This window comes from Myiozetetes cayanensis, unplaced genomic scaffold (genome assembly GCF_022539395.1).
Source record: "Myiozetetes cayanensis isolate MyiCay16 unplaced genomic scaffold, myiCay2020 scf12, whole genome shotgun sequence".
NCBI lineage: Eukaryota > Metazoa > Chordata > Aves > Passeriformes > Tyrannidae > Myiozetetes > Myiozetetes cayanensis.
The window spans coordinates 13339315-13360146 of record NW_026086826.1 but is presented as its reverse complement, the minus strand read 5'-3'; the positions used below and the strand labels follow the sequence as shown (position 1 = coordinate 13360146).

General features: G+C 50.8%; 1 protein-coding gene across 1 annotated transcript; it reads left to right on the top strand.

Moving 5' to 3' along the window:
• The first annotated feature begins 749 nt into the window (after window positions 1-749).
• On the top strand, window positions 750-8984 carry PTGER3 (prostaglandin E receptor 3). Its single transcript, XM_050306396.1, has 2 exons — window positions 750-1583; window positions 6151-8984. The coding sequence occupies exons 1-2, from the start codon at window positions 750-752 to the stop codon at window positions 6433-6435; spliced, it is 1119 nt and encodes a 372-aa protein (XP_050162353.1). The 3' UTR covers window positions 6436-8984.
• The last annotated feature ends 11848 nt before the right edge of the window (window positions 8985-20832 follow it).

Genomic DNA, 20832 nt, shown 5'->3' with positions numbered 1-20832 from the left:
CTACCCCATCCCTGAAAGTGTTCAAGGCCAAGTTGGATGGGGCTTGGAGCAACCTGGCCTAGTGGAAGGTGTCCCTGCCCATGGCAGGGAGCAGAACAGGCTGTGTGTTAAGGTCCTTCCCAACCCTAACCAGTCTGGGATTCTTGGATACCTGGTGTCTTTCGTTCAGGTATCAGTAAAGCCTTCTTAAAAAGTAAATGTTGAAAATCCAAGCACTGTTTGATGGACTCCGGCATTGCCTGGACTCTCTGGGCTGTCAGGGGAGGGGATGGAAGTCCCATTCTCCCTAAGCGTCTTGCTTCAGCTTCCCCACTATCCAACCTGAACTTCCCCTGGCACAGGTCGAGGCCGTTTCCCCTTGTCCTAGTCCCTTGTTCCCTGGGAGCAGAGCCTGACCCACAACTGGCTGCACCCTCCTGTCAGGGAGTTGCAGAGAAGAGAGAAGGTCTCCCCGAGCCTCCTTCTCTCCAGGCTGAGCCTTTCCAGCTTCCTCAGCAGCTCCTGGTGCTCCAGACCGTTCCCTAGCTCTGTTCCCTTCTCTGGACACGCTCCAGCCCGTCAGTGAGCGGTTTGTGGTGTGACTCCTTCCCGCCCGGGGCTGAGACGGCTCGCTCGGAGGGGCGGGTCGGGACCGAGCGGAGCCGCCTCAGGGCGGGTCGAGCCGCCTCCGCTTATATCGTGTCCGCCCGCTTTTCTCCCCGGCTCCCTGCCAGGCTCTATGCCCGGTGCTTCGGCTCCTCGGCGCCGGGATGAGCCCCTGGCAGCAGTGCGAGCCCGTTCCCAACGCCACCGAGCCCGGCGCCGTGGGGCAGCGAGGCAGCGGGATGGGGCGGGCGGCTGAGGGCTGCGGCACCGTGTCCGTGGCCATCCCGCTGACCATGATGATCACGGGCATGGTGGGCAATGCCCTGGCCATGCTGCTCGTGTCCCGCAGCTACCGCGCCAAGGGCAGCCGCAGGAAGAGATCGTTCCTGCTGTGCATCGGCTCCCTGGCGCTTACCGACATGCTGGGCCAGCTGCTCACCAGCCCCATCGTCATCTCCGTCTACCTGGCCAACCGCACCTGGGAGGCCGTGGACCCCTCGGGGCACCTTTGCGTCTTCTTCGGCTTCAGCATGACGGTGTTCGGGCTCTGCCCGCTGCTCATCGCCAGCGCCATGGCCGTGGAGCGGGCACTGGCCATCCGGGCGCCGCACTGGTACGCCAGCCACATGAACCCGCGGCTCACCAAGGGCGGCCTGCTCGCCATCTGGGCTGCTGTGGTTGCCTTTGCCCTGCTGCCCGTGGCCGGGCTCGGACAGTACACGCTGCAGTGGCCCGGCACATGGTGCTTCATCAGCACCGGCGATGGCCGCCCCGGGGGCAGCACCGTCTTCGCCGCCACCTTTGCCGTGCTGGGGCTGCTGTCCCTCGTGGTGACCGTGGCCTGTAACCTGGCCACCATCGAGGCACTGGTGTCCCGCTGCCGCACCAAGGCCACCGAGGCGCACTCCAGCAAGCAGTGGGGACGGATCACCATGGAGACGCTGATCCAGCTCCTTGGCATCATGTGTGTCCTCTCGGCCTGCTGGTCACCGCTGCTGGTAGGTCCCTGTGCCACTGCCGTGTGGTGACCCCAGTCCTCCTCCCTCCTTCCTTTGGGAAGGGCAATGCATGGCCGCCAGCTTGGGCAGGGTGGGAGGCACTTGGAATTCCTGTTCCTTGTGGACAGTGTGTCCATGAACAGCCTCTTGGAAGGAAAGCAGGGACAGGGACAGAGCCCAGGGGGTATTGCGGTGGGAAGCTAGTAGGAGAGAAGCTGGGAGGGGTCCAAGAGGACAGCAAAAATGCAGCCTGTTGGGAAAAAAAAGATGAAGGAACTAGAGTCAAAAGAAGGAAAACGAGGGTCTTGTACAGAGGAGGCAAGCAGGACGTGAGGAGTGGACCGGGGAGCAGGATACTGCAGTTGGCTGTCATGTAGGATTTTTTATTTCCTTCCACCTTGTAGCAAAACTTAGTGTTTTATAAGAAAATGTGCCCTCAGCTCTGCAAGCACTTTTGGGCTTGCAGCCATCTGTTCCCTGTGCCTGATTTACAGCAGCCTCCTTGGCTTTTCATCTCTGTTTTTTAAGGACCTTTGCATTTCTTTCCACTGCTTTGTTATTCCTTACTTATGAACCCCTGCTGATAATGTAGGAGGGGAGGAGGCAGAATCCACGTTTCTCTGCCATGCAGAACAAGGGCACACCCGGGGGTCCAGAACCCATCCCCAAAGGCTGGTTTACTCTGCTGTCAGAGAATAGAAAGTTTGTACTTGGTATCTCTGAGCGGGACCAGGATGAAACTGGCTGTGGAATCGCTGAGGTTACGTGAAAGGTTCTTTATGGCTGGAGAAGGATTTTTCTTCCTTCTTGTCCTTGAGCCCTCGTGAGCAGGGCTGTGACAAGAGGAATGGCTGACAAAGCTGACGGCCGGTGGTGATAAGGTGACAAGAGAAAACAATTCAATTTAGTAATTTTATCCTTGTAAATGAATTAAAATTCCATCAAATCCTCAAAATAACACCGCCCCAAAATTAGTCAGGAGTTTAAGTTAACTTTCTAGAGATCATTAACAGTGACGGAAGTAAAACATGAAACCACCCTGAAGGTTAGTGAGAACTTGGAAGCAGAGGATAATGTTCTGTTCCTCAAACCCCATGGAATGGCAGATTTGGTCAATGAAGGCAGGAGCCTGTCTCTGGCTCTGTGTCCATGAGGTGGTTATCTGCAGTCCTGCACACCCTGACCTCCCTGGGGTCCATCTTGCTGGTGTTTCGTCCCGAGGGAGACACTGGGATTTCTTCATTTTCCAGAAGTGTTGCCCTGATGGAAGAAGCCTGTTTCCCCCTCAACCCTTGCTTTTGGGACAGGTCCTGCCCTGCCCTCTGAGGCAGTGGGACCCATCCTGCGCCCTCAGCCAGCCCGGGGCACGGAGCTGTTGCTCCTGAGGGTTTAACCAGCCTTGCAGCATCAAGAGAAGGTCCGAGATGAAGGAACTCTTTCTCCTCCTTCATAAGCAGAGTTCTCAGATAAATCAGCGAGGAGGCAGGGATTCCTCTTGGTGGTTTGGTTCCCAGGGCATTTCTGTGGGTTTAACAGCAGAAGTCAACCCAGAACCCTGAGGGAATTCGTCAGCAGTTCCCTTCCCTCCGGGGAAGCAACACTTGGAAGCGCGAAACTTGTTCTGTGGAGTTCTGCAAACTTCTCTGCCTGGTCAGTGTGTTCTCAGGTGTTCATATTCTCAATATCCAGAGTCATGAGTGCAGGAGCATGTTTGTACATACACCTCCATGTTTGTACATACTCCTCCATTTTTATACATACACCTCGACTGTTCTGTACAATCAGAGAGTAAGAGTTAGGAATTAGATGCCACATTTTTGGAGAACTGACCATGGAGAATACAAGTGCATTTTCAGTGAAAGCCAGATTATAGAAATCATTTACCATGTAGCTGCATCACTCAGCAGTTGTAAGAAATTGAGTTGAAATAGAAAACCAGGGATTTACAGAGTTCTCTGTGATTTTTTTTTTTTTAAGACATCTGAGTTTTGTAACTGAGAACTAACAGATTCTGACAGCTGTTGCTGTTAGGAAAACAATGCCCTTATACACAGACAGTATTTTTAGACTTGATCTGTTGGTGTAAACAACAAACTCAAATGTGATTTAGCTGCAGAGTGAAAATTATGGCAGTCGTGGCTGTGCTCTGAAGGGCTCCATGGAGCCCATTCTGGCTCTGTGCTGGCTTGGGCAGAAGGGAGGAGACAGACAGTGCAGGCATTGCCTCCTTTTTCTGTGCACTCACACGAGCTGGGTGAATTCAGCATCGAGAACCTGGAAAAACACCCCACTCGACTAAGATCTTGCTTTTATCCTAAATGGTTTCCAGTTCACACTGATCTTCTGCTTATTTTGGAGCATGTACTGTCAGGACAAGGGAATAGCTTCCCACTGCCAAAGGGCAGGGTTAGATGGGATATTGGGAAGAAATCCTTCCCTGTGAGGTTGGTGAGGTCCTGGCACAGGTTGCCCAGAGAAGCTGTGGCTGCCCCATCCCTGGAAGTGTCCAAGGCCAGGTTGGACGGGGCTTGGAGCATCCTGGGATAGCAGAAGGTGTCCCTGCCCATGGTAGGGGGTAGAACAAGAGGAGCTTTGCGGTGCCTCCCAACCCATCCCGGTCTGGGATTCTGGGATAACTGCTGAGCTGGATTGGCAGCAGGCAAATAACTCTTAAGGGGAAGCAGAGGAAGCTGTTCCATGATTACACAGAAACGCCTGTGCAGCACAAACTGCAATTCTCATAACTCTTTTGGAGCTCCAGGCTACAAAATTGTTCACTCCCAGAATTGTTTCAAGGTCATTTAAAGCCAAAATGCTCAGGAATTCTGCTGCATTTCCTGTCAAAATACTTCTACTCCTTAAGCTTCCTGGCAGACAGAAATTAAAGACATATAAAACCACAGTCATGGTAACAGTAAAGTTGAGGTACTCTAGTTGAATAAGTACAATTATCAACTATATTACTATATGCATTTTGAACCAATTTTTTTATTGGCATAAATTACATAGTTCCACTCCCTTTATTCCACCTGGTGTTGTTCCTCTGCCTTGTGCAGTCCTTCTTTTAATTCATTTGGAAGACTAATACAGGCCCTGATAAAATAAACAACCTCTAATGATATCAAACAAATAAAATTTCCAGAGGAGCAATTGTTGGTCCAACAAATATTCCAGTAAAGGAATATTATGTAATAGCCCCAAAAATAAGCAGTGGTTGTCTGCTTGGGAAATGTATTTTATAGCCTGATGTTTTTGTAGCTCCTTGGGTTCACCAACCAAAGAAAAGACAACATGGTCTGCAGAACAAGGGTCCTTGCAGGGTTCCCAGAGGACGAGCTGATCTGAGAGAAAGTAATGTGAATCCTGGGAATGCCAAGTGTGGGGTGGTTCCCTTTGGCTGTGACGTGGGCACAGCATGTTTCCATCACACTGCTGCTCATTACAGCATGGGAATGCTGCAGGAGCTGGGATGTGCTGGATGGGTGGGCACGGGAGGCAGATGCTGTGACAGGAACAGGGACAGTGTCCTGAATATCTGGAGGTGGCCGAGGAAGTGGTGGAGTTGTGGCTGTATAGGTGTGGTGCACAAGTGGCTGCTTGATGTGGTCTGGGTCTGGATCTATCCAAGTTTTTGCAAAGCTCTATCCGTGGTTTCTTAAGTAAATGAAATGTAGTGAATGGAATCCTCAACCGCTTCTATTTAAAGAAAGAGAAACAGTTCTCCTTTGCTGTCCATGCTGCCCTGCCTTCCGGACTCATCCAAGTCTTTCCAAGGTCAACACATGGTTATTGATCTGGCACCCAGAATATCCTGCTGAATGGAAAAATCCTCCCCTGTAGCCTTTGTTCCTGGTCACTCTGGCTATGGCTGTCCCAGTTTGTGGGGACAGCAGCAGCCCAGATGTGACCTTTGTGCTGACACTGCTCCCAAGAGGCTTTCTGTGGGAAAGACATGGTGGGATCACTCCCCTTGTGTTGCCACTGCTTCAGATTGTCTTGGTTCTTTCCAAAGACTGAAGCCAAGGAGTTGGACAGGGCTGTGAGTGATGGCCTGTGAGTCTGTCCCCGGGCTGTTCCGGGGTTTTTCAGGACTGGCCAGTTCATTCAGAGGATGGGAGTGCTGAGCTCTGCCCAGACAGTGTCTCAGGGCCATGCTGGGAGTGTCCATCTGCTTGGAATGCCAAGCAGACACAGCACCATGGGCAGAGCTGCTGCCTGTCCATCCACAGGGTTTCAGGCAGCACACTCAGGGTTCAGGTCTCCAAGCCATACCCAGGAAAGACTTGCAACCAACAAAAGGATCTGCCAGGAAAAGTGGAGTGTTCAGTATCCCTATCATAGAATCAGAGACTGGTTTGGGTTGGGAGGGACCTTAAAGCGCATCCCACCCCTTGCCATGGGCAGGGACACCTTCCACTAGACCAGGTTGCTCCCAGTCCCACCCAGCCTGGTCTTGAACACTTCCAGGTATGGAGAGTCCACAACCTCTCTGGGCACCATAAGATTTGGTGGTACACAGACAACATTCCCTCACCATCTATCCCTTTTCCCTCCTCACTTCCCTCAGATCACAATGCTGAAGATGATCTGGGGCCGCACATTTGAGCACTGCAAGGGCGTCCCCGGGGAGGCCCCGGGCTCTGAACTGCACCGGGAATGCAATTTCTTCCTGACGGCCGTACGCCTGGCCTCGCTCAACCAGATCCTGGACCCCTGGGTGTACCTGCTGCTCAGGAAGATCCTCCTCCAGAAGTTCTGCCAGGCAGCCAACGCCGTATCCAAGTGCTCCAACACCGAGTGCAAGGAGAGGTCAATCACCTTGTCGGAGGAGATCCGACGGACAACAGCCTGAGGAAGCACTTGGGAACTGTTGTTCCAGTGGGTACTTGGAAACCTTACTGTGAATCGGAGCATCTGTTCCATGTTCTCATCCCCTGAATGGCTGAAATTGGTGTTACTGGTGGACTTCAGTGCCAAATTATTTATCCAGTGTGCCAAAACTGCTCAGACACAGCAGGACAGCCTGTCCTTATTGCCACTCACAGCTGAGCTGCAGAACATGGTGTTTTGTGTGCCTAAAACAGAGCCTGAAGGGAATTTTCTGTCATTAAGGTAGAAAAAATGTATTTTCTGTCAGAGAACAGATTCAACAGATGGAATTACTGAAGGGACACACTCCTGTGTATATTTTAATACTGAAATTATCTACTTCAGAGAGTCCTTCTTCCTCCTTTTTTTCTGGAGGGACAAGGGAAAAAGGCCAAAAACATGGGAAATAAAGGAAAACAAAATTAGGAGACTTGATTGGATTTCAGTGGCTTAGAACTGAGCAGGTTGTGTTATGCCAGTGATGGTACATCCATCTCTTCTGAGAACTGAAGGTAACACGAGTCTTCTGACACATGGATTCGTCCTGATAAATACTCACCCATGTGGAAGCTGAAGGGAGCTCATCTGCCGAGGAGGATGTAGGGAGAAATCCCTGATTTTTTTTTATTAGCAGCCTGTAAATACCCAGGGCCAGTGGGAATTGCTGTTTGCACAGCACAACGTTAAGCTGCTGGGAGCAGATGGGAGAGGGTGATAAACAGGCTGTAAAAACAGTCCATGCCCTTCTCCCGGTAGATTAATGGCAAAGGTTCTCAGAGCCAAAACCACTGTTTCCATATGAGCTGCTTTATTGGGGAATGCACACGGTCAGGAGTAAAATGAGCAGCAAATGGTTTGGAAGTAACAGGGATGCTGCTGAAAAGCTCCTTCATTCCTGAAATGTACTTCAAAGGGGCCAAACCAGCACCTCAAATGGTTTATTTCTTCTTTCCCCCAAAGAGATAAATTTGAGAGCTGTGGCAGCTTTGGGAATTTTTAAACACAAGCACACTAGGAGTGTGTGAATTAGTCAGGTCTGTCCCCAAAGTAACTTTTCAGGTTTTATTTAAAAACTCAGCTCTAGTCCATTTGGGATCACATCTGATGCTTGTTTTTAAATAAGCTAGATTTTTAACTTATTTTCTTCACCCTTTTGTAGCTTACAGTCTCTAATGTCTCCTGTCTCCTGGTCTTTGGATGATATTAAATGCAAATACAATAAAATATGTTATATCATGTGCCAGGTACTATGGAATTCAGGGGCCTTCCAGGCAGATGTAGTACTGCATCTGGGAGGATTTCTTGCACAGAAACTTTATTTTTACTTTTCCTCCTTTGTTTAGAAATGCAACTCCTCAAAAAAGAATCTGTCCACTCATTTTTGTTCTGCTGCCACATGGTCTGATTCCTTGTCCACACAAATCTCCTTTTATCCAGGTGACATCTGAGTGCAGCTAAAAGCTAAGGTCTAGCTTTAATTCAAGAACCAGCCTAAACTGAATGGAATAAATGCCTTTTTCAGTATGAGTTGACCCATGGGACCCTGCTCTGTGCTGAGCTATTCCTGAGTGTAACAACTACAGATACCTCCACCTTGGTTGGTGCTTTGGGGAACATGGTGGATAAAATTCTCCTTGAAGAAGTGCCTTTTCAGAGCCTTTGGGTTTTTAATTACTTGGGACTGTAAAAAGCCTGCTCTGTGCAGAGGATCTGTATTGTTCCCTCTGTGTACATTAGCTTTGGGAAAGAAATAAACACAGCCGGTCACTTGGGAGGTATGTCGGGATGACCTCAACTGCCTGGATCAGGCTGGGCTGGCTCAGAACAGCAGCACTTCCAGAGCGTACAGATTATCTGGGATCACGTGTGGGATACAGAGGGAGAAGTGCTGCAAGGATGAGGGAATCCATCCCCATTTCTCAGCTCCTTTTAAGACCACGAGGTGATGTGTCTCCTGAACACCGTTGATCCTGTATGGGGCACTGGGAGAGCAGCTCTAATGTGACACTGAGAAGGGCCCTCCACCAGTTTTACAGCTGCTGGTTCCTAAAGTCAGGGGTGGTTTCACTTCAGGTCACTTAAAATTATGCTTTTTTTAGTAAAATATTCACAATACATTTGGAGAAAGGCCTTTCTGTCCATCTGTGAGTGCAGTCATATGAAGAAGCTACTTTAAATATCAAAATGGGAAGGAATGTCTGCTTTCCATTCGTTTACAGAGGGGGAGGAGTGGGAGCACTCTTTCTCCAGCCACAGCTGCCTGATGGGATGTGGCAGGAGAAATGCACTTTCAAAAATGGATTTGAAGAGCCAGATTGTAAGTGGAAGCTTTTATTCCCATGTGCTTGGAGTGGGAAGGTGTTTGTGTCTCATTTCTCTAGCAATGCCTTTCCCACCTGGTGTTGATGTGTTGTACCTCTGTCAAAGGTGTTATGAGACCTGGAGGGCACGGAAAAGCCACTTGGAGGTCATGGTTTGCCTTCAACCCACTTGTTTGTGTACCAAATCTGTGTGTGTTGTATCAGTCAGAATAAAAAATCTGAATAATCTCCTGGTTTCCTGGGTTTCTGCAGGAGCAGCACCTGCTGATGGAGTGTGCCCGGAACAGATTTTATCTGCCCACTCTTCCAGGCAGTGCCTGGTGGAACCCGCTGTGCTGCCAGGGAAGGCTGATACTGCTGAAGGCAGTTCCCAGCTCAGGTATCCCAAATGCTGGGAGTAGACTCGGGATCGGGACCCTGCATCTGCAAATCCCAAACCCAGACCCACAGTCCCTCTGCAGCCTCTCTGGCCAGGGCTGTTCCCACATTATTATTGCATTATTCATGTTATTTTCCTTTTTTTTCTTTTACATTTTGTAGCTTTAACACAAACTTTTTGAGCAGATTTACACAGGAGAGCAGTGACTCTGTAGCATCGTTGGGATGGGCAAACCCAGCCCAGCCCAGCAGAACTGGGGCTGGTCCAGCCAGGGAAAGGTCACTGGGTATTTCTCCCAGTTAAATTACAGTCATAGAATATGCTGAGTTGGACCCATGAGGATCATCAAGTCCAACCCTCAGCCCTGCACAGGCCCATCCCCAAGAGTCACACCAGATGCCCCAGAGGATCATCCAAACACTCCTTGAGCTCTGCCAGCCTTGGTGCTGTGACCACTGCCCTGGGGAGCCTGTTCAGTGCCCAACCACCCTCTGGGGGAAGAACCTTTTCCTGATATCCAACCTAAATCTCCCCTGACACAACTTGAGGCCTTTCCCTGGGGTCCTGTCCCTGGTCCCCACAGAGCAGAGATCAGTGCCTGCCCCTCCTCTTCCCCTCCCAAGGAAGCTGCAACTGCAGTGAGGTCTCCCCTCAGTCTCCTCCAGCTGAACAGCACCAAGTGCCCTCAGCTGTTCCTCACACGGCTTCCCCTCAGGGCCTTTCCCCATCTCCATTGCCCTCCTTTGGACATTCTCTAATCGCTTCATATCTTTCTTACATTGCCCTTTCTTAAATGACCTTGGGAGGAAGAACAGCAGGTGACTGGATGCAGTTTCCCCTCATTTCAATGCCCAGCAGTCGGTGCCCAGCACTGGCCCAGCTGCCCCAGTGCTCCCCGAGCCCTGCCAAGGTGGGTCCTGCCACCACCAGAGCTGGAACTGGGGGGTCCCCTGGGATGTCCCCTGGGGTGTCTGCTGCCCTTGTCCCTTGTCTTCAGCTTCCTCCTTTCAGGGGCCACCCTTCACCTCCACACCAAGCACCTGCTGCACTAAAGGCTTGGCCCAAGATGTTTATTTGCCAAACAAGCCTGTAAAGGAGGCCAAATCTTGCACGTAAGTGAGGACTGGCTGTGTTTGCTGCAGGGGGAGGATAAGGGAGGTGAACAGTGCTCAGAGGTACAGCAGGAATTCACAGAATATTCTGGGTTAGAAGCAACCCACAAGGGTCATCAAGTCCAGCTCTTAAGTGAATGGCCTATACAGGGATCAAACCCACAACCTTGGTGTTTTCAGCACCAGGCTCCAACCAGCTGGGTTAATCTCAGGGTTTCTTCTTAAAGTGAAAGGGAAATGGTTTTCCTGTCTTGAAAGATGTTTGGAATTTAAAAGGCCACCTACCCAAAAGAAAAAGACAAAATCCCTAGTGAGGTTTGGAGTCTGGATTTGAGCTTCCCTTTATCAACTAATTTGATCTCAGTTAAAAAAAAAAAAAAAGGCAATACAGAAACTATGTTTCAAAAAAGCAGATTGCAAGAGAGTGGTGAAGGCTGTGAAACAGAGATGGAACCACAAACAGCAGATCTTTCTGATCTTGAACAGCAGCAGGAAGAGCAAAAACTGATAGGTCTGGTTGCCCAGAGACAGCAGAAAGCTCCCCAGAATTGTTCTCTGTCACGATAAACAGCTCCTTCAAGCTGCACAAGTCTCTGCCCAGAGTTTCTGGAGCTTTGGTGGGATATCACAGAATCCCAGACTGGTTTAGGTTGGAAGAGACCTTAAAGTTCATCCAGTTTTCCCCCTGCCATGGGCAGGGACACCTTCCAGGTTGCTCCAAGCCCCATCCAACCTGTCCTTGAACACTTCCAGGGATGGGGCAGCCATAGCTTCTTTGGACAATCTGTGCCAGGGCATCACCACCCTCACAGCCGAGAATTCCTTCCCAATATCCCATCTAACCCTGTGTTATACAAAGTGTATTTTACAGGCTCACACCCTGCTCAGGGCAGTTTTTACCTACCCTTCAATTACTCCCCTGGTTGCTGGGGTCCAGCACCCTTGGGACTGGGAGGTCTTTTCCAAAAACTGCTGGTAAGGACAATGGGGCCAGATCCCCCACCAGTTTAGGGGGGCAGGAATCACCAAGCAGCTGCCTGGCATTAATGCTCCAGAGATTCCTGCTCCGAAATGGCAGCTGACCCCCAGCTCCTTCCTGTGCATCATTAATCCACACTTCAGTGGAGAACAGAGGTTATAAATTAACTGGCTGCTGCTCTTATGGTCCCAGTGTTCCTGGCTGGAAGCATGGGCACTGTGGTGGGCACTGGCCAGGGTGTGCTGGAAAGAGTCTCAGCTGGTCCTGGCTGCAGCAGCATCCCAGCAACTGCATCCCAAGCACTGTGGGTGCTTCCTCAGGGGCCAGCTCGGCCCTTCCCATCCCCACTGCCATCCCCATGGAGCCTGTGCTGGGTGCTCATCCAGCTGCTGAACTCACACTGGGTGTCCTTTGCCACGACCCCATGCTCCATTTGTCTCTGCATTTCCATCCTCCTGGAAAGTACAGGAGAAGTTTTCCATTCAGCTGCTTGTGGGGCTTTAGGCATGTCCCCTCTGGGTGCCAGGGCCTCAGGCCAACACAGTGGAGAGAACGAGCCCAAGCATTACTTCTGAAAGTATGGAGCACTGGCATCCTGTCCTGGGCATGTCTGAGTAGCCACGGAGCAGGACTTTGGGCTGGCCACGTGCAGCTCCCTGTGGCTCCAAGCCCTGGCTGACCCAGCCCCTGGCATCCTCAGGCCGGCTCCCACCAGCTCTGCCTTCCCTCGGAGCAGTTCAGATGTTTCAGGGATGATGTCAAAAGGAGAATTAATCCTGTGCTCAGCCGGGCTTGTCATAAAGCACAGAGCAGCCTGAGTGGCCTCAACACTGACAGGGGATGCAGGAACTGAACCCCCCCTTCACTCCACAGCACAACATGAAAGAGCTGCTCTGAATATGAAATATGTCAAATATGCCCAAATGCATTTTTTTAAAGACAATGTATTTACATGTTGGGCTGCTTTGTTTTAATAACACATTGTGGCCAGGGATAGAAGCCCCAGTTATTATGACTTTTTGTAAACATGCTGGTTTGACAGACCTTGCCCCCCCTCCCCACACAGACTGTTTGCTCTGAGGAGCCACAGTTCTTACATGCATCCATTAGGGAGAATACATTCAGCATTTCTAAAGGCTCTGGGGCTTGGAGATGAAAGGAAGTGCACATCCCAATTTGGAGTGACTTTACAGTGGGAAGATGCAGTTCCCAACACTTTGTGGTTTATGTGACAGGTTGGAGTCAGTTGGATTTTGCCTGATGTGTTTGCAATTTGCTGGCTCTGAATGTGAACAGACCTCAAAGGACAAAGACCAAAAACATGCCTGGAAACCCTTTGCCCACATTTGGGCAAGGTTTTGTCCCATCCTGACCTTGGGGGAAGGTTGGAGCCTGTCCCTGCCACCCTGAGAACTCCAACACCTCCCAGCCTGAATTCATGGCTGAGTCCTGTGCAACCCCTCTATCAGACACTCAGACACCCAACGGCTCCTATCAGTTTATCCACATGTGGAAAACCCAAACCAAACAGGCCCTGGGTGCCAAGTGCCCAACGTCACTGTTTGTCTTCTCCCCATCCCCTCCCTCACTTTGAAAACACAGATACACCCCCTCTTCTGGATTTGGCCCCTTTCCCCTCTCTCCCAGACATGTTGACACAGCAGAATTGTCCAAGTTGTGGGAAATGAGGGGTTGGAGCAGCTCTATCAATAAATCGTGTGATTACAGTAACAATAGCAGAGTTAATCATTCAGCCAATGTTTCACCCGACCACACGGGCACTGCCCCTGGTGAGGGGGTTTGTTTTAGTCACTCCATGACCCATTTACACCAAACATCCCAAAACAAAGGACACAGTGTTAGGGTCACTGTGGTTGGGCAGGCCTGGCCACAGTGTCCCCAGTGACCCCAGTGTCCCCAGCCATCCTGCTGGGATGGGAGCGGATACAGGGCTGTTCCCCAAGGGCAGGTGCAGAGTGGCTGATGTGGGACACTAAGATGTCTTTTTCTTTGCATTTTTCATGCCAAATGAGAAAAAAAAATAGTAGATGACTGTAAAGCCTCTCTTGGCTCCAGCACTGGCACTTTATAGTAACTTTATAGTAACTACAACCACCCAGTGTGGTTGATCTGATGTTTTGAAATGCTCTGGAGAGCAAGGCCAAGGCAAGGTACATGTGATCACAGAGACCTGTGCAGTGCCTTGGGAAATGCTGGTTAATGATTGACAGAAGTTTCCGAGTGGCCCTGTCTGGAGCTGGGTGGAAGGTGTCACCCTGGGAAGGGTCTGTGTCCCCACGTGTTCCCTCTGTACTGCACTGGGCCCTGATCTGGGCTTCACCAGGGGCACTGGGCTCACCCAAACAGGTTTCCTTTGCCATGAGGGCTTTTTAATTCGAGTCTCCCACTTGATCCAAAGGCTCCTGACCCACCTGGGCATCGGTTATCCTTGATTTGTGCCACTTTGCAGTGCAGTTCTGAAATGAAATCACTGACGTGGCTCATGCCAGCTGATCCTCAGCTCCTAGAATTAAAAGCCATTTGCGCAAGTGGCCTCACACCCCACAGCAGAAGGGTGGGGAAAGCACAGGAGCTCCCAGCAAACCTGATAAAAAAATAAGGAAAGGCAGCTCTGATGCCCCTGAGAATAATGAAGATTTTTAGTGATTTAGTGACTATAAGAGGTTTTGAATGAGCCCCCAAGGAGTTGTGATGCACTTTGGGCTGTGAGTGGGTCATTGAGGGGCTTCAGGTGACACTTCTTAGGGAAGAAATCCTTCCCTGTGAGGGTTGGGAGGCCCTGGCACAGGTTGCCCAGAGAAGCTGTGGCTGTCCCATCCCTGGAAGTGGCCAAGGCCATGTTGGACAGGGCTTGGAGCAACCTGGGATAGTGGAAGATGTGCCTGCCCATGGCAGGGGTGGAATGAGATGGGCTTTAAGGTCCCTTCCAACTCAAACCAGTCTGGGATTCTATGATCTTCTCCAGTCCTATTTATAAACATCCAGGGGCCAAATTCCCCTCATTTTTACACAGTACAGTAACAAATCATTTCAATTAGCATATTAAAATAAACATCTTAGTATCACCTTGTCATCTGGCTCTGCCTGCATTTGCAATGCCTTTTCACCATTCCTCAGCCCGGCATCTCCCGTGAAGGTAGGGTAAGATAAACCCAGGAGACCTCCTGGTTCCTCTCCCCCCTCCCTGCATCCAGGAGTGTCCAGGCAAGCACTGCACACTGTGGACAATTCCCTACCTGCATCCAGACTTCTTTCCTGCCAGCAGATCTGAGCGTTACAGCCAGAGAAGTTCCTCAGCTCTGGTGTCCTGCTATAAACTCAGAGCTCTGGTGGGTTTTGTGTAAAAACACAGTGGGAGCTACACAGCCTTTGGAAAAACAACTGCTCCCCACTAACAAAATAAACATTTAGCAATACCCCGGCACCCTGATGTCCTTTTCCTTCCCAAAATAACTGGGGCGAGCAATAGCCCAGGAAATAAAAGCTGTTGTCCCACATCAGAGGGGTTTGTGCAAGTGCAACCTTGAGATTTCACAGCGGTGACAGACACGGGGTGAAGCTGCTCAGGCTCCCCATTGGATATTCCCAGTCTGCTTCCCGGCACTGCATCTCTGGAGACTCACTCTGGATTCACATCAGGCATGACCTTTCCCAGACTGGGAGCTGCCACAGTTGGGAAAGAGTGGGTAGAGTGCAAGGGCTGGTGTGCCAAGGGCTGGTGTGCCCAAGGAATGGTGTTCCCAAAGGCTGGTGTGCCATGGCCAATAGTGGGTTTCCCAAGCCCCCAGCACAGGAGTTCCCACGCTGGACCTCGTGGCTGTCACTGTAACTGCCCTGCTGTAGGACAGCCACCAGGAGTTTTATTCCCAAAGCACTTTGGTTTATCCAGCAGAAGCTGAACCTGGTTGTGACTCTGTTCCAGACAACCAGCCCCCTGGAAATGTCAGTGTTGCAATGGCAGGTGTTGCCTTCCCACCAATTTTCTCCTCTTTCTGTGTCTGGCAGTCACAGGCCTTCAGCCAAAGCCCCATAGCACCGTCTGATCCCTCCTGAATCCATTCAGGATGTGCTTCAAGCATTGTAATTCACTGCTTTGGGAGTCAACTTCATTTGTCCTGCTGTTTGCTGCCAGCAGGAGTTTGGTGGTGATTTACCTGCTGGAGGTGACACAGGAGAGGAGATTTGGGCATGTCAGCAGGGCTGGGCAAAGCCCAGCTGGAGGAATAACCCTGTGGAGCTTTCATTGATGTTTGCTGGGCACTGGCATAGCTTGGGTTTGATTTCAGCTGTTTGTCAGCAGTCCCCTTCCTTCAGGACACAGTGTTACTTTGGCAGAGGGATCTGTGCTGAAATACTGGAGACGTTTCCCAAGAGCCTGGCAGGCTCTGGCAGCCTCGGGTTGTGCAATGACGAGGGTGAGCACTAATTACCTCCACAAGGGTGAGCATTAATTACCTCCTCCGTCAGAGGGGAGGGCACAGCTTAGCTCCTCCAGACACCACCTTGTCTGGGGAGATGTCCCTGCCCATAGGGGTTGGAACAGGATGAGCTTTAAGGTCCCTTTGAACCCAAACCAGTCTGAGATTCCAGGATTCGAAGTTCCTGAAGGTCTAATTAATTTTCCTCCCCTCTCTTCCCAGCCTGTCCTGAGGTCAGATAAAAGATGCTGAGAACCCCAGGGGGTTGTGGCTGAGCTCACTGTGCTGAGCTGAGGGAGCTGCTGGACCACGCCCTCCACCTGCCACTGCTTCCCACCAAAACCCACCACCCTTGTCAGAGTCACAAAATAACAGAATCACAGGATCACAAAATCATGGAATCTGCTGAGTTGGAAGGGACCCGCAAGGATCACTGAGTCCAACTCTCAGCCCTCCACGGGCCTGTCCCCAAGAGTCACACCATGTGCCCCAGAGGATCATCCAAATGCTCCTTGAGCTCTGGCAGCCTTGGTGCTGTGACCCAAAGACCACAGCAAAGGCATCAGCACAGGCACTTCCCAGGGCAGCACTGCTCCCACTTTCCATCCCTGCTCCTTTCTTACTCCCTCTGTGAGAGCTCAGCATTGTGTTTGCAGGATTTGAGGGGCTTTTTTCCCTTTTGGCAATAGATTTTGCAATTAGGAGGAACCGGTTCAGCTTGTTGTTGAGCCAGCTCCAGAGGTTCTGTTCTTCCAGGGCTCAAACTAAACCCCAAGCAGCCTGTCCTGGCTCTCCCCGGTGAGGACGGCCAGCTGCCGGCTCCGTCCTGATGGAGTACTGTGTGGATGGCGGGGCAGTGCCTTTGCCTGCAAACACAGAGAGCTTGAGCAGAAGCAGAGCCCCTGGCCAGGGTTCAAAAGGCGTTTCCTGCCCTTCCTGCAGGGATACAGCCCTGCATGGCTGTGACCAGGGCAGGACCCCACCTGTTGGGTCCATGGATAAGAACCAAAGGGAGCCAGGGCTGCAGGAGCAGCGGGAAGAGCCGGAGAGGCAAAAATCAAAGCTGAGTGTAAAGGGAGCACTCTTGACAGGCAAACAGCAAGCAATGATGATGGCCACAACCCTAGAGCAAGAACTGGCTCTTGCCAACTTTTCCTGGTGGATAAGGGAGGGCTGAGCCGGAGGGGATGGAGCTGGAGCGGCAGAGCTGAGCTCTCATTGTGGGGTGATGCAGACCCTTCCCACCCCAGCACTGCTGCAGGCTCCTGGCCCTGCTCAGCAGGCACTGGGAAGACAGGGAACAGCAGGAATGGTAAAAGACAGGGTTTGGCTTTGTCCATGCACACACCAGCTCTCAGTCACTCAGCTACAGAGCCCCTCACTCATCCACAGACCCACGGAAGAGAAACTGTGGCTGCCATATCCCTGGAAGTGTTCAAGGCCAGGTTGGACAGGGTTTGGAGCAACCTGGTCTAATGGAAGGTGTCCCTGCCCATGGCACGGAATGGGATGGGCTGAGTTTTAAGGTCCCTTCCAGTCCAAAATATTTGGTGATTCCATGATCTTCCACCTTTTAATTTAATAGCTCATTCCTAAGGTTACACACATCCCCACCACAGATAGTGTCCTCTGGGTGGACACAGGCTGTGTGCAGGGCTCTGCTGGCTACTGAGCTTGAGGTTTATGATGTTCTTTGAGTATTGAGGACATTAAGGATCTCTCGGGATCACCAAGGGTGGTGCAGGTTCATGCACAGGTTCAGTAGGGCAAGACTTGGCCATCAGACACCCAGGAGCCTCCCCTGCATGGTCTCACTTGGCCCTGACCCCCACCCAGAGCTCCAGAGACACCTGACACCCCAGAAATGGCATGTGGGAATTTGCTGGGTGGGACTTAACAAGGGACTTAACCTGTCCCTATTGCATTTTGTCTCTAATGTACAACTGAAACAGCAATTCCCATTTTCTGCTCTAAAATCCAGTGCCATTCACTGTATTGCAACACGCTGGATGTCTTGGAAGCTCCTCTTGCTTCGTTTGGCACTGACATGGATGGGGCTGTCGCAGCCTGGGAGAAGCTGAGCAGGGGCTGCACCTTGGATTTCCCAGAAGGATCACTGAGCACCGTAAATTAAGCAAGAGTGCAACAATTTATTCCTTTTTTGGGAAGCTTTTTTGTCTCCTTCAAAACATCTCCACTTCAAATCCTCCCCCTCCAAAAGGCAGAGGGGAACCCAACCCGCCAAGGCTGAGCCCAGGTCAGCAGAGATTTTTTTTGTACATTGTTCACTATTTATGCGGGGGGTTAATTAAGTTTTCTAATGTCACTTGATAATCAAGTACATTTAATTTTCTTAAGATCTCCAAGGCAGAGCAGGCCAGTAGTTCCCAGTGCAATTCATGGTCACAAATCGCTGTTGTCTGACATCGTGTGGCTGTGCTGAAAAAACATGTGAAGAAAGTAATTTTTTCCCCAGTCGCACCTTCTTTTTTCCTTTTTTCTTTGTCAGACTCACATGTCTGTTAAGGGCTGTGTGAGCTCCTTACCCATGTCATTGCTGGAAGCTGAAAGCTGCTGGTGGTGGAGAGGAGCAGCAGAAGGTTTCTCCCTTCCACAGTGTTATACGAACTCACACTCAGGAAATAAAACAACTCAAGAGGCTGATTAGGGAAGTTTAAGTACCTGGGAACAGCATTATCTGGCTGCAGCTCAGAGGCACTAAATCGTTCAGCACTTGCTCCTCGTGTCAGAATACCTTGAGAGGCTGCAGAATCCAGCTGGGACTGGTTTGGGAAGAGGAAGGATGAGCACAAACTAAAAAAGGAGAAAAAACCTGAAAATAAGATATAAAAAAGCAGAAAGTCCACTTATTTTGCAGCATTGTCTAACTTCCTAGACTACTTTTGGTTTACATCCACCAAGTCATCAGAGAAGAAGAAATGGTGAGCCTTGGTGGGATGTTTTCCAGGAAACACGAGCGAGGAACCAGCCATTCCATGACAGATGGTGATTCACAATCACAGAATCACAAAATATGATGAAGGGACCCACAAGGATCATCGAGTCCAACCCTCAGCCCTGCACAGGCCCATCCCCAAGAGTCACACCAGGTGCCCCAGAGGATCATCCAAACACTCCTTGAGCTCTGCCAGCCTTGGTGCTGTGACCACTGCCCTGGGGAGCCTGTTCAGTGCCCAACCACCCTCTAGGTGTCATAAGGATTTCTGAGAAAGGCCACTCCATCCTTTGCCTTCACCACCAGTCCACATGGAATGTGGGTTCCACCTCAGGCACTTCTTCCCACACACCTGGGTTGAGTTTGGTTCCGTGCCCCTCATCTGAGCGCCCCCGGATTCTGCAGTTGCTGACATTTTATGGCTGTCTATTGTTTTTCTGATCTTTCTTCAAAGACTTTTCTCCAGGGAGAGCTGAACTGGAGGGCCTGGGAAAAGCTGCTGGCTTCTCCCTAAGGGCAGTGCTCAGAGTGGGCAGAGCCTCTGGCCCTCCATCCCAGGGTCACCCCCCCGGGACCACCTGTGGTGGGATGGACACTGGGATGATCCAGTGGGACCCTGCCCTGCTCCTCGCAACCTCACAGCCCTTGGTAGAGAGAGGGCAGGCTGACCCATGGGAGGGAAAGAGGTCAGCTGTTACACTTCCATGCTTCCAGTCAGGAAGGGCAGGGAAATCCAGCCACTGCTCAGCTGAATTATTCCATTGGGCTGATTTTTACAGCCTGGGAGAACACAAATAGTACATTGAGCCCTATAAAGCCATTAATAATTCCAAAGGCAGGAATCTGAAAGGTGTTTCTTTTATTCTAAGTGTTTGCAGAGTGAAATTAAATCGCTGTTATAAGCACCAAGGAAAGATAAATTAATAGTTTTCTTTTGGTTTTCACTTTCAAACATTGCATTAAATATTAACTGGAGTGTATTTTACCAAACACATCTATTCATTTCCTATGAGGGCAGAAAGGAAGGGCCTTTAAAAGAGCTTTTAATGCCCTTAATGGAACACTGAACTAAGAGCAGTTGAGCAGCACCGTGTGGGGCCTCATATGAGCTCAGAAGCCACCAGGTCCACACTAACCCCATCAGCACTTGGCATTGCCCCAGAGTTTCTCTCCTGCCTTTCTCAAAACCTCATTCCCTGGCTGACTCGCACCTGACATTAGGGGCTGAGGGGCTGGGACCTGTGTTCTAAGTCTCTCTAGACATGAAGGGGCCCTGAGCTGCTCCCCTTGCTCCTTGGGCTCAGTCCCATGTGGGCAACCAACCCCACAAGCACCATCAGCTTCAACAACCACCATGTCACAGAACCACAGAATCACAAATGGTTTGGGTTGGGAGGGACCTCAAAGCTCCTTTTGTTCCCACCCTGGCCATGAGCCCCTGCTGGTGGCTGAGGGGCTCCCCAAGGGCTGCTGGGCCTCAGCCACGGCCTCAGCAGAGCTGCTGCTGTTTGCAAACACCATGTTTGCTCCAGCAGGATCCCTCAGACTGCAGGAAAATTAGCTAAATTCCAAGGTGAGGTGTCTGGATCCATCACTGCTCTAAGAACTGCATTGTCACACGGCCAGCACAGGGCAGGAGCTGGGCTGGTGGGAGCCCACACACTTCACACAGGAAGAGCTACCAGATGATCTCAGCACAGTCAGGCTTGTTCTCTGTAACCCAGAGCCACACTGGGCCAAGCCTGTTGCTGCTTCTGCATTTGGTTCCTCAGCTAAAGCTGTGCAAGTAGTAAAAGAGGAAATGAGCCTGGCCTTGAACCTTTGGGATGACTTTTGGAACTCTCAGGAGAAATTCAACTCCTGTGGCTGCCTGAAGGTGTAATGCATCCTCCCAAACTCCAGTGCGGTGGGTGTGTGAGGAATAGGGGAGAAATCATTTTTAGAGGAAGCAATAAGAAAGAAAGAACCTGCTAATTCACAGAATCACTAAGGCTGGAAAAGCCCTCCAAGACCATCAAGTCTTGTGATGTGACAGATCCCCACCTTGTCAACCAGCCCAGAGCACTGAGTGCCACATCCAGTGACCCATTCTTGTTCTATTTGATTTTTAGACTTTACTTGTACCCACATCTATGAACATTTACACACCTACCAGTGAAATATCAGAGATGGACTCAATGACACTTGGGGGTCC